Genomic DNA, 16,908 nt, shown 5'->3' with positions numbered 1-16,908 from the left:
TATGCACCCACGAACACTATATTTCTGGCTATTACATACATGGAAAATACATTTTATAGTTTCCTCAAAAAAAAAAAAAAGAAGAAAAAACACATTTTATAGTACATTGAACTGCAGAATCAATTTCACATACCTGCTAGCTGTACAAAACTACAACTATGAGATAGATATGACATTATATCATCTTTGCAAGCTACAAAACCTTTATTTGATGTATTGTGAGAGCCACCTGAAACCATCGCCATAACCCATCTTACGGACAATGCTGCACATAAAGAGCTCTATGGGTCGGATGTTGGTATTGGAATAATCTACTCTCCCTTTGCCGGTAGTGCAGTTTGCCAGGCCTAGAGAGTAACGTAGCTCATCCTCGGAAGCAGCATAAGGAATGTCGATCTTGTTTCCGAGGACAAGAAACGGAACGTTGGCCAGAGTTTCATCTGCTAGCAATGCATCCAGTTCAATTTTGGATTCGAGGAATCGCTCCTTGTCTGCTGCATCCACTATGTATACAACCGCATCAACCTGCAGGTTATACCCGGCTAGAGAGTAAAGCATCGCTTTGGATTTAACTCAACAGATCAATGAAGAAATAGAGAATACTAAATGAAGTAGAAATGTTAGGAAAATATAGCTTGGGATCACAGTTTAGTAATGTGGGCAAGATACCGTCACATCTGCGAGAAAACTCAAGGTAAATATACTGTTTCTGTGACCATCTCTGATGAAAAATTTTCCTCTATACAAGAAAATGTATGAAGCATGCCATGTTTGATATCCATAACCTTAAAATTCAACAAGGAAATCTGTTTGCAAATTCACATTCATAAAAGACAAAACCAAAATGAGCGATTGTATGAATTCTATTGCAAGTGCAGAAAGCCCATCAATTCAAAGGGAATCTTGCTGCCATCATATAACTCTTAGTAGCCTGCTCAAAGATCATGCAACTACTAAAATTTAAGCTTACAAAAGAAAAATTTTAAAGGTTCTACCCGCATCGAACATTCTCCAGCAGGGAGGGAGCCCAGTGGGGGTTGCTACGCGGGTGAGGTTCTCCTCACCCCCCCCCCCCCCCCCCAAACTCCCTTTTTTTAGCAAAAAAAAAAAAGAAAAGAAAAGAAAAGAAAAATTTTAAAAGCCTATGAATGCCAAGTTGATGAGGAAACCAAAACATTCTGGAATCAAAGAGCACCAACAGATAGCTCATAAGCAAAGTTTGAGGCCTCCCCTCGATTAAGCAATGATGCGTGCACTCAAAACCCTTTTTAAGGTGTCAGAGCAACTCTCTTACCAAATGCCTGATTCTAAAGAGCACATTGAAGCAAGACAAGCCAAATCAAAACTCAAGCTATAAGGCAAGCAGCAGGACTGACCGCAGTAGCAAGAAAAGAAGCTGGAGGCACAATAGCAATGGCGCTTGATGACTACCTCTCAAAACAAGGAGCCATTGAACTCACACTCTTGCCTCTTAGTACTTAATTCAATTCAAACATCAGACAGTGACTGCACCAATTCATTTATCAGAAAAAAAAAATTATGTGCTTGAGAGTCATGCTCGCAGTCAGGGTCAGACTTATCTCTGCTATACAACAGGCTAGTCCCCTATGTTCTGGTGGAGCTCTAGAAGAAGGGAAATCTAACAAAAGTATTTGGAAGAAGATGAAGCTGCTAGAAATAAATCAATTTAGGGGGATATATGTAGGATTATAAATGAAAACAGAAAATGATAAGTAAAGAAATAAATAAATAAGAGGCTATGGAAGCAATCTAGGTTATGGAGGCACATCCATGAAGCTGCCCTTTGAGTAGTTTGAGTCCCTCATGGTGCACAAGATTTTGCATTCATCTATTCACTAGATGCAACTATACCCTCCTGCATGCATGCCCATAGATGGGAACACTTCGAACTGCAAGCCTCTTGTCACTCACAAACTGTCCAAAAAAACTCAAAATAATTAAACAAATTGAAAAGATTAACACAAATTATGCTTTTGCAAGTGGGAAGGAGAGTATACACGTGGATGCATTCTCTCATCTCCCAAAGGTTTGTCCCAACCTTTTTATATAGAGAATGAAAGGATGCCCTTAAAGTTTCAAATGGACACAAAGGAGAGTTGGAAAGCCAACAGTTGAATGCCAAATAAGTGTGTCCATTTGGAAAGATTGGAACCAAAGAAAGAATAACCATAGCTGAATGTAGACCTTCCAAAAATTCACTTTGATTTGAATTTCTAAAAAGGGTACTCTGTAAGGTGATCAATGGTCAAATAAGTAATTCAATAGAAACTTCTCAAAGGACAAGTTAGTTATTGTTAACCAATGGCCAAGAGACTAAAGAATGTGATATCACTATAAAAGACTCAATGGTCAAATGCTTCAGAAAATTTTGAAGTAAATTAAAAAGTTTAAACAGGAGCTACCCAAGATGGGAATCAGGTGCTGCTGTACTGGCCAAGAAGGTATTTGAGAATGATAACAGCCCTATCCAGATCTTCATTCCACATATCTTAGATTAAAGATCATTAGCCATATCACCAGAATTCACAACTCACTCTCAACCAACAAGAGGTGCCTCTTTCCAGCCTCGACAATGTTGAATGATCCTTCAGTAAAAGCAAGATAGTCGCATTTAATGGTCAGAATATTATCCTAAGCTTACATACACTGTTTACTTGTTCACTTCAAAGACTCATGATATACCATTTTCCCTGTGAGATGACAGGGAGTAGTTTGGAAATCACAAGCAAAACAATCTATAGTAGGCAAGACAGGGACCTCTCATTCAATTCCAACATTTTCAAGGGCATGTTTTTTTCTATTAATTAAAGATAGGGATCTATTCCAAATTTCTCTTTTATCAGCACTTCAGAGAGCAATATTCACATTAAAAGCATGCTATTTGGATGTTCCATAATAAACTTCCTAAAGGCCCTTAAAAGCAATGTTCACATTTTCAATTCCATTTTACTCAGCAGGAGGCACCACCATGGTTTGTCGCTTTGTCCTTTTGTTGTTGATAATCTCTCCCTAAGTAATCTACTATTCATAAAAGAGTGATTTAACTTCAGCAACTTCTGTTAGAAACTTTTCCATAGGCAAGTAAACTCTATGATGGTAGAACACAGAGAAAAGACAGAACTCAACAACAACAAAGAAATAGACAAACAAGAACCACAACAAGATCATTTTTTTCGCCATTTTTATCCATCTACTTCAAAGGATCACAAAAGCTTCTGGCTCATTAGTTTGGGTAACCATTTCAGTCAAGTACTGGGTTTACCGTCTGGAATGATGAGGAGATGTTTGTCTTATGAATATAGCTTCTTTTGGAGAATTAGTGAATGATCAAGATCTGTGCCAAAACCTCATCTGAGCTGGACAGAATTTTTAAAAATAATTTTTAAAAAAAAGATATGGGAATGAACCTAGTGTGGATGGTGGATCAAGTACTGGCAGCTAGAGTAAATTCATGAACATCAGGACAATTCTGCAAGAAATGAAAAACTCTTCGAGGACTAGCATCAAGTTAGTAACAAAAGATAATAGCATATAAACCTGTATGACATATTATAGTTCATATCTTCTATCAGATCCAAAAACACCAAAGTTTCTAATTGCTGTATCAAAACTAAAAGGCATTTTCATCGAATAATAGCAAGCACAAAACCTTTATGAGACAAGATGTGCTCTCCCGAGTTTCTCTACTAATCTTACTAGCAAAAAATTTTCACAGCCTCTCTAGAATCTCTTTCGATTCTACTATTTCCCATTCGTATAAGCATATTGTTAGGAGTATGCCCTAAAAGCCAATTTGGCAGACGCATTGTAATTATTCTAGAGGCATGAAATTTGTACTTAATCTTTTATTAATTAATCAAATCAGGCATTTTGTTCATTCGTGATATTATGTGTCCATAAATCGTCCTAAGAATTAATAAAAGTAATGACATATTCTCAAGAGTTGAAAATTTAAGGCATGTGTAATTAATAGTTAATTCCTGAATAGCTCCTGATCGATGGATCATCATGAAAGACGGTGATCGATCCGATGAGATTAGTGCGCATATCACTTTTCTTGATGGACGAGTCTTAAGTACATAGTGTGGCGACACTGGGGTGATTGTGCAATTGCTTGTTAGAAAACAAGGGTACTGAGCGTGACCAAAGCAAGAAATCACTTGGATGTCTATCCACTCGTTAGTGACTTACTTGATGCTGCAGTTGTATGATTAGTACTTAGACATGCGGTGCCTCAGCTAATCACGGTGAGGGTGCTATAGTTTGACGAAAACATAAACATGGGCTCTAAGGGTATTTGTGGTGCATATTGGCTGTAGTAGGTTTACTGTCGGATTAGGGTTGCATCTAGATGGGATCTATCGACCTTGATAGATTAGGAGTGATCCTATATGATTTATTAGACTAAGTTCGAAAGACCTTGACCAGAGCAGTTCTGAAAAACGAGTTTTCCAAATCTCGAACTTGAGTCAAATAAATCTGACATAAGACAGACGATGGAGTTTGACGAGTTATCCATAACCTCCGTCATGTCGGAATTCATGATAAAAGTACTGTATCATACGCTAACTGCACCTAGAAGTTCATCCCTTCCGTTCTGCTGGGTTATCACTATATGCTGCTGGAGTGTCACTAGTAGATTGTGAGACTCGAAGACATTCACTTGGTGATCAGTGAACCCTAAGAGTAGAGTTGAAATCGTTCCAACCCGTTGAAAGAAGTTTCGATAATATTATGATAGAGATCATAATATATCTCGCTACCAGTCAAAATAGAACCTACGGGATCACACACATTAGAGGTTTTGATCGTTCCGATGTTGGATTACGATTTGGAATCGAAATTAAAATTGATTGTCAATTTGATTTAACCCGTAAGAGTTAGTGAGTTAATGAAGAAGAAATCACAATTGGATTGCAATTTAATTGATTTAATTGGACCTAATTAAATTAGGCTTAATCTTATTGGTTAAGGATGGGAAGGCCTAATTAATTAGAACACCTTATTAGATAAAGAACTTGATTCATGAAGTCCAATTCAAGTCCTAATTGGATTAAGATTCACATAAATCAATTTGGAGGACACATTGGGTTCTAATTGGATTAGGATTCAATTGATCAGGTGTAACCATGTAACACCTAATTAAATTAGGTGACCCACGCATGGAAGGGAGAGAGCCCTTCCTCCACGCGTGTGGAGCAAAGAAGGAAAGAGGGAGGGGCGTCCGCCCCTCCTTTCCTATAATGGCCCCACGCCATGTGGAGGGGCAGATGCCCCTCCTCCTCCTTGTTCACGCGGATTGCCACATGACATGAGCACATCCCTTAGATTCTCTTCAAACTCTTTTAAGTAAAGGTTGCGATAGAATTAAGTAAGGGATGCTGCAGATTTTGGAGGGATGGATCAAGGAGTGATTGATCTCTGAAATTATTTCTTGTTTGTATGGGCATGAGATGCCTATTTAAAGGGCCTTGGCGTGAAGCATGAAAGCATTGAAGCCTCCTGCTGCCGCCACACCACCCTCTCTCTCCTTCTTCCTCCTTGGCGTGAGCAAGGAAAAGGGAAGAAGAGCTACGCCATCTTCTTCCTCCTCTTCGACGTTTATCGTCTTTCTTCTTCTTCCTCCCAAAATAATCAAGGAGTTGATTAAAAGAAAGGAATTCGTCCATCAAAGGTGATCTCTGCAAGGGAGCTAGCACCCTGGTGAAATCTTGGAGCGATCTGTAGCTCGTGTGGATACCTATAGAGGCCGGACGCTAGTGCGGCTTCAAAAGATAGCGGTGAAATTCTACCCGCTCAAAGGTAAAGATTATATCTTTATAAATTATATACAATTAGGAATTGTAGTAGATCTGAAATTAATATAGTCTTTTAATTTTAATCTTCCCTTTAGATTTTATAAATCTAAGTTAGAGAACTCTAGAAATTTTTGAAATCTACGTTTCCTAGAACGTTCATGAGATGAACGACCTCGCGCGTATCTTTCTGCTGCGATCGTCGCAACGCGTGTGGGGGTAATCCGACAGTGGTATCAGAGCCGCGTTTATGGGATTTAGATTAAACTTGATAGGCTTGATTAGGATTTAATTTAGATCTGAAAAATTTATATGCTTGCTAAAATTTCTACGTGCTAAAATTTCAGATTTCAGCATGCAGATTTTTGTTTGAAAAATCTAGATCTTGCATGATTAATTTTAATTACAATAAGATTGCAATAATTAAAATCATATCTTGCATGATCAGAATTTCAGTTGATAGCATATTTAATTGAAATTTCCGGATCTGAAATTACTTAAGAAGTATGTGATAAGATTCAATCAAAGATTCATGATCATAAAAGATAAATTCCTATTTATGCCTATACTTAAAAGAAAATTGATACATGCATGATATGCATAGCATATGATCAAATCATAGAATCATGTTTATTAAAGGATAATTTTATTTAGGATTGTGCTTAAAAGAAAAATTAATATATGCATGAGATGTATATATATATATATATATATATATATATATATATATATATATATATATATATGTTAAGCAATTTTACATAAGATGTGAATAAAAACCCAAATAGGTTAAGACATTTACATAAGATGTAAAACTAAACTAATATGACATTTACATAAGATGTAAACACATATGCAAAAGGTTTCATATTCACATAGGATGTAAACCTAAACAATATGACATTTACATAAGATGTAAACATATAACATTTGAAAGCAGTTTCATATTTACATAAGATTTAAACCCTATTCGAGACCTAAAACCTTCTCAATCAGTCGAGAGTGAACGATACATTGAGCTAGTCATATTTAATTAATTGATCTAATTGGTGTCTAGGAAAGCGTTAAAGATGGTTACTTAATTAGAACCTTACTCTCTAAGTAAAGAGAGCCTTCCACCTGTTTACCTGACCAATTGATCAATTACCTCCTATGAATAGCTCAAAGTTGGAATCACTAAGACTAGATTACCCAATATTTAGTCTAGAGGTCTTCCACCGTAGTAGAGTTGCTAAGGTCTTTCCGGCGTTAACTTGTCTCAGCTGGACACACTGGGCAAATTGCATGGGGGGCTGGACCTCTCTATTAGCATGAGACGTGGGGTAAAGATGGGGTTGGGGATCAATAACTGTTAGATGAGGACCCAATGACGACTTTACTTATACAGAAATTATGGTGGGTCTGACTTAACTAAGGAACAGGACCAATAACTGTTAGGTGAGGCCCTTATGACTTGGAGACCAAGTAGGCTACAACTTGCTTAAGAAGCATTGTACAAGAAGTTGTACACTCATCATTTATGTGTCACCAATAACTGTTAGGTGAGGTGGCATGTAAATTGGTGGAACCGTAGCACCCCACTTGAAACCTAAAGTCGCAGGTTTCCGTTTCTCTACTAGAGAAGTGTAGGAGATCCGAGAAAATAGTGGGAGATGTTTGTTTTAAAAGTCTCTGAAACAAATAGAAATTCAAATTCAAGTATAAAACTCTAACTAGAATCTTTACTCTCTGCAGATAAAAATGTCAGCCTCTAATTCCTTGACCCACATCCTTGAGAACAACCGATTGACCGAACCCAATTATAAAGATTGGCTCCGCAACTTGAAAATTGTCTTAAGTTGTGAGAAATTAGGGCATGTACTGAACCATGACACCCCAGTGTTACCAAATCGTCCATATGCTGAGCAGCGTGAGATGCATGCTAGATGGATGGATGAAGACAATAAAGTTAGATGCTATATTTTGGCATTCATGTCCAATGAACTACAATGCCAGCATGAGAATGTGAAGACTGCCGGGGACATTGCATCACTTGCAAGAGTTGTATGGTGAGCAGAGTCACACAGCTCGGTTTGAAGTGTCCAAGATGCTCTTCAAGGCCAAGATGCGCAAAGGGCAGTCTGTCCATAATCATGGTCTGACCATGATAAAGGGCTTGGAAGAGCTTGAGAAGCTCGACATGAACATGCACAATGAATTGCAAACTGATTTGCACCTGCAATTCCTTCTTCATATGGACAATTTATTGTAAACTACCACATGAACAAGATTGAATGCACCAAACTTGAATTGTTAAATATGTTGGTAACAACTGAGGAAGCCTTGAAGAGTTCAAGAAGCATAGTTCTCGCTGCCGAGTTGACTTCTACTTCCAAGAGAGTCTACCTGGAAGAAGAAGTCTGCAAAGAAGCAGAAGATCGAGAAGAAGCCAAAGAAGAATGTTCCAAAAAAAAAGGCCGCAGATAAGGGAAAGTGTTTCCATTGCAACGAAGACGGCCATTGGAAGAGGAACTGTCCAATCTATATGGGGAGTATAAAGAGCAAGAAGGGTGACACGCCTTCTGAAGGTATGTCAGATATGCTCATTATTGAAACGAATCTAACGGTTTCTTCTACTTCCAGTTGGGTTATAGATTCTGGTTCTAGTGCTCACTTGTGCACTACTATGCAGGATTTAAAGAAAAATAGAAGGCTTACGGAAGATACGGTAACCCTTCGGATTGGCAATGGAGCAAGAATTGTTGCTGTTGCTGTGGGCACCTACCCTCTGTGATTGCCGTCTGCATTTAGTTTGATACTTAGGAAATGTTATTATGTACCTGTTGCTAGCAGAAACTTGAATTCTGTATCTTATCTAGCACATGAAGATTTTGAATTCAATTTCAATAAAAATTACTGTTTCGTTTATTTGAGAAATAAAATAGTTGTACGTAGTTTTATGATTGACAGTCTCTATCCCTTACATTTGGATGTGTCTGTGAATGTATTTGAGCAAACAGTGAGTACCATAGGATCTAAAAGATCTAGAGATGAGATAAATCAAAAGTATTTGTGGCACCTCAGGCTTGATCATATAAGAGAAGACAGAATAAACAAATTGAAGAAACATGGGCTTATAGGCTCATTGACTTCCGAGTCATATCCGATTTGTGAATCCTGCCTTTAAGAAAAAAATGGCCAAATTATCCTTTGTAGGATACGGGGAGAGGTCCACTGAAATACTTACCCTAGTACACACTGATGTGTGTGGCCCATTCGATGTGCAAGCTAGGGGAGGTTATTCTTACTTCGTAACATTTACCGATGATTGTTCTCGGTATGGGTATGTGTATCTTATAAGATACAAGTCTGAAGCTTTTGAAAAGTTCAAGAAGTTCAGATATGAAGTAGAAAAACAAACAGAAAAACTCATTAAGGTTCTTCGATCAGAACGAGGTGAATACCTTAGTGAAAAATTCCGTGATTATCTTAAAGAAAATGGTATAGTTTCATAATGGACCCTCCTGGAACACCTCAGCTCAACGGAGTGTTAGAGAGGAGAAATCGGACCCTATTGGATATGGTCAGGTCCATGATGAGCTTCACTGATTTACCCTTATTCCTTTGAGAAGATGCCCTACTTTCAGAAATATATATATTGAATAGAGTTTCCTCTAAGTCTGTTCCTACCACACCATATGAGATATGGCATGGTAAGAAACCAAGTCTTGGTCATCTCAAGATTTGGGGATGTCCGGCCCACGTCAAGCGACAACAGGCAAACAAGTCAGAGGCTAGGACAGTTAGTGCTCGTTTTATATGATATCCTAAGAAGTCATTAGAATACAATTTTTACGTCCCAGAGGATCACAAAGTGTTTGTGAGCCAATATACTATCTTTCTGGAAAAACAGTTTATCCTTGATAAAGGCAGTAGGAGAAAAATTGAGCTCAAAGAGAAAATCTCTGAAGAGCAACGAGCCACTGTACCTATAGAACCTATTTTTTTTGGTGAAATACCTATAGAACCTATTCACATTGAGCCAATACACATAAAACCTACTCCACCTCGTAGATCTAGTAGGATTTTCCATCCTCCTGAAAAGTACTTAGGTATACTTACAGAGGAAGTAAGGGAAGTATTCTTCGTGGGAAATAGGGATCATTCTAAGGATCCCAATAGCTACAACGAGGCGATGTTAGACATCGATTTCGAGAAATGGTTGGAAGCGATGAAGTCGGAGATGGACTCCATGCATACCAACCAAGTCTGGACCTTAGTAGATCCACCAGAAGGTATAGTATCTATTGGATGTAGATGGATCTACAAGAGGAAAATAAGTTCGGATGGCCAGATAGAGACCTATAAGCAAGGCTAGTAGCAAAAGGTTATAGTCAGCGCGAAGGCACCGACTTTCAGAAAATCTTTTCACCTGTATCCATGCTGAAGTCCATTCGAACATTGCTTGCTATTGCAGCATATCATGACTATGAGATATGGCAGATGGATGTGAAAACTACTTTTCTAAATGGATATCTTGAAGAAGATATCTATATGAAGCAGCCTTTGGGTTTCACTTCCAGTGATGGTGATCACAAGGTCTGCAAACTGCAAAGGTTCATCTATGGACTAAAGCAAGCATCTCGGAGTTGGAACACTCGTTTCAACAATGTAATCAAATCGTTTGATTTCATTAAGAGCGAAGAGAAACCATGTGTTTATAAGAAGATTAGTGGGAGGGCTATTGTATTCCTCGTATTATACGTGGATGATATCCTCATAATTGGGAATGATATTCCGTATGGTTGTCTAAGAAATTCTCCATGAAAGACCTTGGGGAAGCATCCTACATTTTAGGAATTAAGGTATATAGAGATAGATCCAAAAGAATGCTTGGCTTGTCACAGAAAATGTACATAGAGAAAATGCTGAAGAGGTTCAGCATGAAAAACTCAAAAAGGGGATTACTACCCCTTAGGCATAGGATTCATCTCTCCAAGAAGATGTGCCCAACACATCTGAAGAGATTCAACGCATGAGCAAGATCCCTTATGCTTCGGCTATAGGGAACCTCATGTATGCCATGCTATGTACACGACCTGATATAGCACATGCTGTGAGTATCACAAGCAGATATCAGTCGAATCCAGGTGAAGAGCACCGGACAGCTGTGAAGAACATTCTTAAGTACTTAAGAAGAACTAAGGATATGTTCTTGATCTTTGGAGGATCAGAATTAAAGGTAGAAGAATACACAAATTCAGATTTGATGACTAACATTGACGATAGAAAGTCTACATTAGGGTATGTGTTCTTATGCAATGGTGGTTCAGTAAATTGGAAGAGTTCTAAACAACCGATTATTGCAGATTCTACCATGAAAGCTGAGTACATTGCCGCCTCTGAAGCTGCAAAGGAAGCATTCTGGTACAAAAGGTTTGTTGAAGAGTTAGGCGTGATGTCATCAGATGCTATCACACTCTACTGCGACAACAATGGCGTCATAGCACTAGCTAAGGAGCCGAGGTCTCACCAGAAGTCTAAGCACATAGAGCGACGATATCGCCTGATACGCGACTACCTCGAAAAGAAGTATGTAGAAGTGCAGAGAGTAGCCTCCACAGATAACGTGGCGGACTCATTCACTAAACAGCTGAGTCAGCAAAAAACAGAAGCACACCTTGAGAAGATGGGGCTTAGATATGTCTGATTGGCTTTAGTGCAAGTGGGAGATTGTTAGGAGTATGCCCTAAAGTCAATTTGGCAGACGCATTATAATTATTCTGGAGGCATGAAATTTGTACTTGATCTTTTATTAATTAATAAAATCAAGCATTTTGTTCATTTGTGTTATTATGTATCCATGAATCGTCCTAAGAATTAATAAAATTAATGACACATTCTCAAGAATTGAAAATTTAAGGCATGTGTAATTAATAGTTAATTCCTGAATAGCTTCCGATCGATGGATCATCCGAAGAACGGTGATCGATCCGATGAGATTAGTGCACATATCACTTTTCTTAATGGACGAGTCTTAAGTCCATAGTGTGGCGACACTGAGGTGATTGTGCAAGTGCTTGTTATAAAACAAGGGTACTAAACGTAACCAAAGCAAGAAATCACTTGGATGTCTATCCACTCGTTAGTGACTTACTTGATGCTGCAGTTGTATGACTAGTACTTATTAGACCTGCGATGCCTCAGCTAATCACGATGAGGTTGCTGTAGTTTGACGAGCACATATATATAGGCTCTAAAGGTCCTTGTGGTGCAGATTAGCTGCAGTAGGTTTACTATCGGATTAGGGTTGCATCTAGATGGGATCTATCGACCTTAATAGATTAGGAGTGATCCTATGTGATTTATTAGACTAAGTTCGAAAGACCTTAACCATGGCGGTTCTGAAAAACGAGTTTTCCAAATCTCGAACTTGAGTCAAATAAATCTGACATAAGACAGACGATGGGGTTTGACGAATTATCCATAACCTCCGTCATGTCGGGATCCATGATAGGGGTACTGTATCATACGCTAACTGCAACTAGAAGTTCATCCCTTCCATTCTGCTGAATTGTCACTATATGCTGCTAGGTGTCACTAGTGGATTGTGAGACTCGAAGGCATTCACTTGGTGATTAGTGAACCCTAAGAGTAGAGTTGAAATTGTTCCAACACATTGAAAGGAGTTTCGATGATATTATGATAGAAATCATAATACATCTCGCTACCAGTCAGAATAGAACATACGGCGTCACACACATTAGAGGTTTTGATCGTTCTAACGGTTGGATTACGATTTGAAATCAAAATTAAAATTAATTGTCAATTTGATTTAACCCGCTAAGAGTTAGTGAGTTAAAGAAGAAGAAATCGCAACTAGATTGCAATTTAATTGATTTAATTGGACCTAATTAAAATAGGCTTAACCTTATTAGATAAGGATGGAAAGGTCTAATTAATTAGAACTCTTTATTAGATAAGGAACTTGATTCATGAAGTCCAATTCAAATCCTAATTGGATTAGGATTCACATAAATCAATTTGGATGACACATTGGGTTTTAATTGGATTAGGATTCAATGGATCAGGTGGAACCATGTAACACCTAATTAAATTAGGTGACTCATGCATAAAAGGAAGGGAGAGAGCCCTTCATGTGTATGGAGCAAAGAAGGAAAGAGAGAGGGGCGTCCGCCCTCCTTTCCTATAATGGCCCCGCGCCATGTGGAGGGGCAGATGCCCCTCCACCTCCTTGTTCACGCGGATTGCCACATGGCATGAGCACATCCCTTGGATTCTCTTCAAACTCTTTTAAGTAAGAGTTGCGATAGAATTAAGTAAGGGGTGTTGCAGATTTTGGAGGGATGAATCAAGGAATGATTGATCTCTGAAATTATTTCTTGTTTGTATGGGCATGAGATGCCTATTTAAAGGGCCCTGGCATAAAGTATGAAAGCATTGAAGCCTCCAGCTGCCGCCACCCTCTCTCTCCTTCCTCCTTAGCGTGAGCAAGGAAAAGGGAAGAAGAGCTGCGCCATCTTCTTCCTCCTCTTCGACGTTCGTCGTTTTTCTTTTTCTTCTTCTCAAAGTAATCAAAAAGTTGGTTACAAAAGAGGAATTCAGCCATCAAAGGTGATCTCTGCAAGAGAGCTAGTACCCCGGTGAGATCTTGGAGCGATCTGTACCTCGTGTGGATACCTGTAGAGGCCGGACGCTTGTGCGGCTTCAAGAAAACCAGAAATCCAACGATCATCAGATAGCGATGAAGTTCTACCCGCTCAAAGGTAAACATTATATTTTTATAAATTCTATACAATTAGGAATTGTAGTAGATGTGAAATTAATCTAGTCTTTTAATTTTAATCTTCCCTTTAGATTTCATAAATCTGAGTTAGAGAACTCTAGAAAATTTTTGAAATCTATGTTCCCTAAAACGTTCATGAGATGAACAACCTCGCGCGTGTCTTTCCGCTGCGATCGTCGCAACGCGTGTGGGGGTAACCTGACAAATATTTATCTACAAATGTGGGCTAGATACAAGCAAAGTTCACTAGGAATGTCCATTTATTACCACATTACAAATTTTCATTTAACATGTTTTTCTTGACTCAATAATCAATTGATGGTTCAACAAAATCTGGAAACGCTTATAGTGGTTCTTAAGGTTGATGAAATGTAAATTTCAAAAAAAAATCAACAAACAGAAGGAGATGCTTGTGGAGTGATCTTTACTGTTCTCTTTCTCTTACTCATTTTGAGAGAGAGAGAGAGACTCTGCAATCTTGTATCACGTACCTGCCAGTTTGTTAATTATTTGTATATCAGGCATCAGAGCTTCAATTAACCATCAGATCTCAAAGTATGTGAGATCTGCCTCTTTAGATGCATTTTTCATAGATAGTCATCTTCTATTATTATTTTTTGTTCGTGGTATTTAGACTAACACTATCTCAATCATACATCTTTATACCAATTTCGACTGACGCCTTGATGATAACATACTCTTTCATCCAACCTATTTCTCATGGTATCAGATCCAATTGTTGGGCACGATACTTCTAGAAGCTTCAGCACTGGGGGCTACACAAACTGGCACTTCCACTGCTTGATCCAATGATGTATGCGATATCCCCAATGTATAAAGTTCATAGACATAAGTGATCCCAAAAATATATAGTTCATAGACATGGGCTGCTCCATAACTCTCAAACTAAGCACTAAAATTCCTACTAAAAGACAACTAGGAGACAAGAATAGGACACCATGGGAGGTTAGGCCAATCAGTCGACTAGCCTGTTCCAGATACCTAAAGATGAATTTGGAGTCCTAGTTGACTGGGGGCCTTGATGGGTTAGGAAACCAGCATCTATTCATAGAGGACATAAAGAAAGGCTTATAGAGTTCTTCATCAATACTCCGTATATAGGAGAATGATGAGAGAGGAACAATATGCCCAGTGATCCCTGGTAAATCGTTCTATAGGTCAAGCAACGTTCAAGAGCCTTGTAGCTATCTTCTGGGCAAGATATGCTCTCCAATATCAGTATAAATTGTGTTTTTGCCTGACCAAGAGAATGACAACCTTGGGCATACATATGTTTATGCTAACATGAGGACTTCTAGTAAATGACAATCTCTAAAACTATCGCTACTGTCACTAAAAACTAGTCTTAGCCACTTCAGATTGGAGCTAGATCGGTACCCCTTCTTTGAACTCAAGTTAGAACTGTGGATTTTGGTTGAATTTGCTATTGTTAGTGACACTAGTGCTTACTTTGCCGGTTGCAATAGTTATTTTTGAAAGAGCCTTTTAGTGCATTGAAAAATGTGATGACCACAAAAAAGGTGGAAGTTGAACAGAAGAATGATAATATGGACAGATATATTGAAGAAGACATTTTTAAGGGCTTCAATAATGAGATCATCCAACAATTTCAGGATATGAAGATCCATCAAGGAGAACTGAAATGGTACCTATTGAGCATCAGGAGATGTAATTAAAAGCTTATGTTCTACATGAATAAATGATATCTTACACAGTTGAATTTGCTGGATGTTTTTCACCTGGTTTACCATTTTGATTTAGAAATGCACCAATTGTTTCATATTCTCTGTCTTTTGAGAAAAACTATTGGCTCCATGACGAATTTAAATGATCAGATATTCGGCTAACTAGTTATGCGCGACATGTTAGATGTCATTTCACTGCATCCATAAACGAAAATTGTAGTAGAATCATCGTGAATAAGTCCATTTGTTTTGTAAGCAGCGGAACAGCAACAGTTTCTAGAAGGGCAGAAATCAATACAGATATCAGGACAAGCAAAAGTTACATCAAACATACAACTAAATTCCTTCCTCAATAACTCCAGATTCTTCAACAAAGAAACCATATTCAGATCTTAATATCATTATATCAACGCCAAATTAAGATGGATGAATATAAACCCTAGAATTCTTTCCTTCTTTCACCACTGTAGCTAGACCGCCATAATGAAACCCACATATCAGAAGCAGAAAGAAGGATGGAGAAATAAATTACCTTAGCGTAATAATCCCTCCAGACTCTGCGGGCCATCCGATGGCCCCCCAAATCGAACGCCGTGAACCTGATCTTCCCGATCATCAGTTCCTCCGCCGTCGGGAACTGCGTCGGCTGGTGCTGCCCCAACCTCTGCCCCCAAAACGGCAAAAGAAAAATATTAAACCCCTCAACTCAAATCACTACAAATAGACTATCTTTTCCTTCTTGTACAAGAAAGTAGACGAAGAGAAATCAACTAAATTATTAGAGGGGAAAGGAAAGGAAAGAGGAAGAGAAGGGATGGAGGACTGGACTTGACCTCATCTTTGAGCATGTGGAGAAGGGTTGTCTTGCCGGCGTTGTCGAGGCCCAAGAAGAGGATCTTCGCCTCCTTGGTCGCCAGCCCCAGCATCGCCAGGATCCCGTACAGCCACTCCACAAGGAACATCTCTCCCTCCCTCCCTTCCCTTCCCTCTCTTCACGCACAGTTACTGGGGTTTCTCTCGCTTTCTTTTTCTTTCTTCCTCGCCCTTTCTTAGCCACGAAGGTGGTGGCGGCGGCGGCGAGAACAACAGAGAGTCCGAGATCTTGCCCTCTACGATACGGACAAAAAGATGACAAACTTGGCTCTAACGCTTTACTTTTCGGTGGTGGTGCTTTGTGTCGCTGGGCCGGCTGGAAAGAATCAGTTGTTCCGGAGGCGCAACGGTAAGGGCTAAAGTGATAAGGAAGGAAGAATCCTTCAAACTGGGCTTTACTGGGCCGTGCAGAGGTCGGCCCACAATTCTGGATACAACCATCCATTATATTTTTTTTATTTGTTTGTTTTATATTATATTTATTGGACTTATCTATAATTCCTACGAGCAAGATTGCCAATGGTACAAGGGTGAGAGATGGAAGGACATGATTATTAGGAAGCAGATGCTATTATTACATCACCCTATATTCTGGGACATTTGAACTATGGTGAGAGGTGATGTTGAGTTCCAAGCTAGGCATCGTATTGGCGGATCACTTCGGAGGTATCATGTTGGTTTGAGGAAGAAAGTTGTCTAGCACACTTCGTGATATGTCGTTTTTTGA

General features: G+C 38.9%; 1 protein-coding gene across 1 annotated transcript; it reads right to left on the bottom strand.

Moving 5' to 3' along the window:
- On the bottom strand, positions 1-16,468 carry LOC103713956 (small COPII coat GTPase SAR1A-like). Its single transcript, XM_008801020.5, has 3 exons — positions 16,142-16,468; positions 15,841-15,972; positions 1-525 (listed from the first exon to the last, which is right to left on the bottom strand). Exons 1-3 carry the CDS (start codon positions 16,268-16,270, stop codon positions 205-207), a joined length of 582 nt encoding a protein of 193 aa, XP_008799242.1. The 5' UTR covers positions 16,271-16,468; the 3' UTR covers positions 1-204.
- Between the last annotated feature and the right edge of the window lie 440 nt (positions 16,469-16,908).

This window comes from Phoenix dactylifera, chromosome 1 (assembly GCF_051530095.1).
Source record: "Phoenix dactylifera cultivar Ajwa chromosome 1, Ajwa_hap1_PhDact_Kaust_v1.1, whole genome shotgun sequence".
Classification (NCBI taxonomy): Eukaryota; Viridiplantae; Streptophyta; class Magnoliopsida; order Arecales; family Arecaceae; genus Phoenix; species Phoenix dactylifera.
Note: the sequence above shows the minus strand (reverse complement) of the source record. Positions and strands in the feature narration are given on the sequence as shown.

Excerpts from the sequence above, each read along its gene's own strand:
- LOC103713956 (XM_008801020.5), bottom strand. The coding sequence starts at position 16,270 with ATGTTCCTTGTGGAGTGGCTGTACGGGATCCTGGCGATGCTGGGGCTG. Across the intron at positions 15,973-16,141 it reads TCCACATGCTCAAAGATGAG|AGGTTGGGGCAGCACCAGCC; the intron begins GTCAAGTCCAGT and ends TTTTGGGGGCAG. Across the intron at positions 526-15,840 it reads GGAGGGATTATTACGCTAAG|GTTGATGCGGTTGTATACAT; the intron begins GTAATTTATTTC and ends TATAACCTGCAG.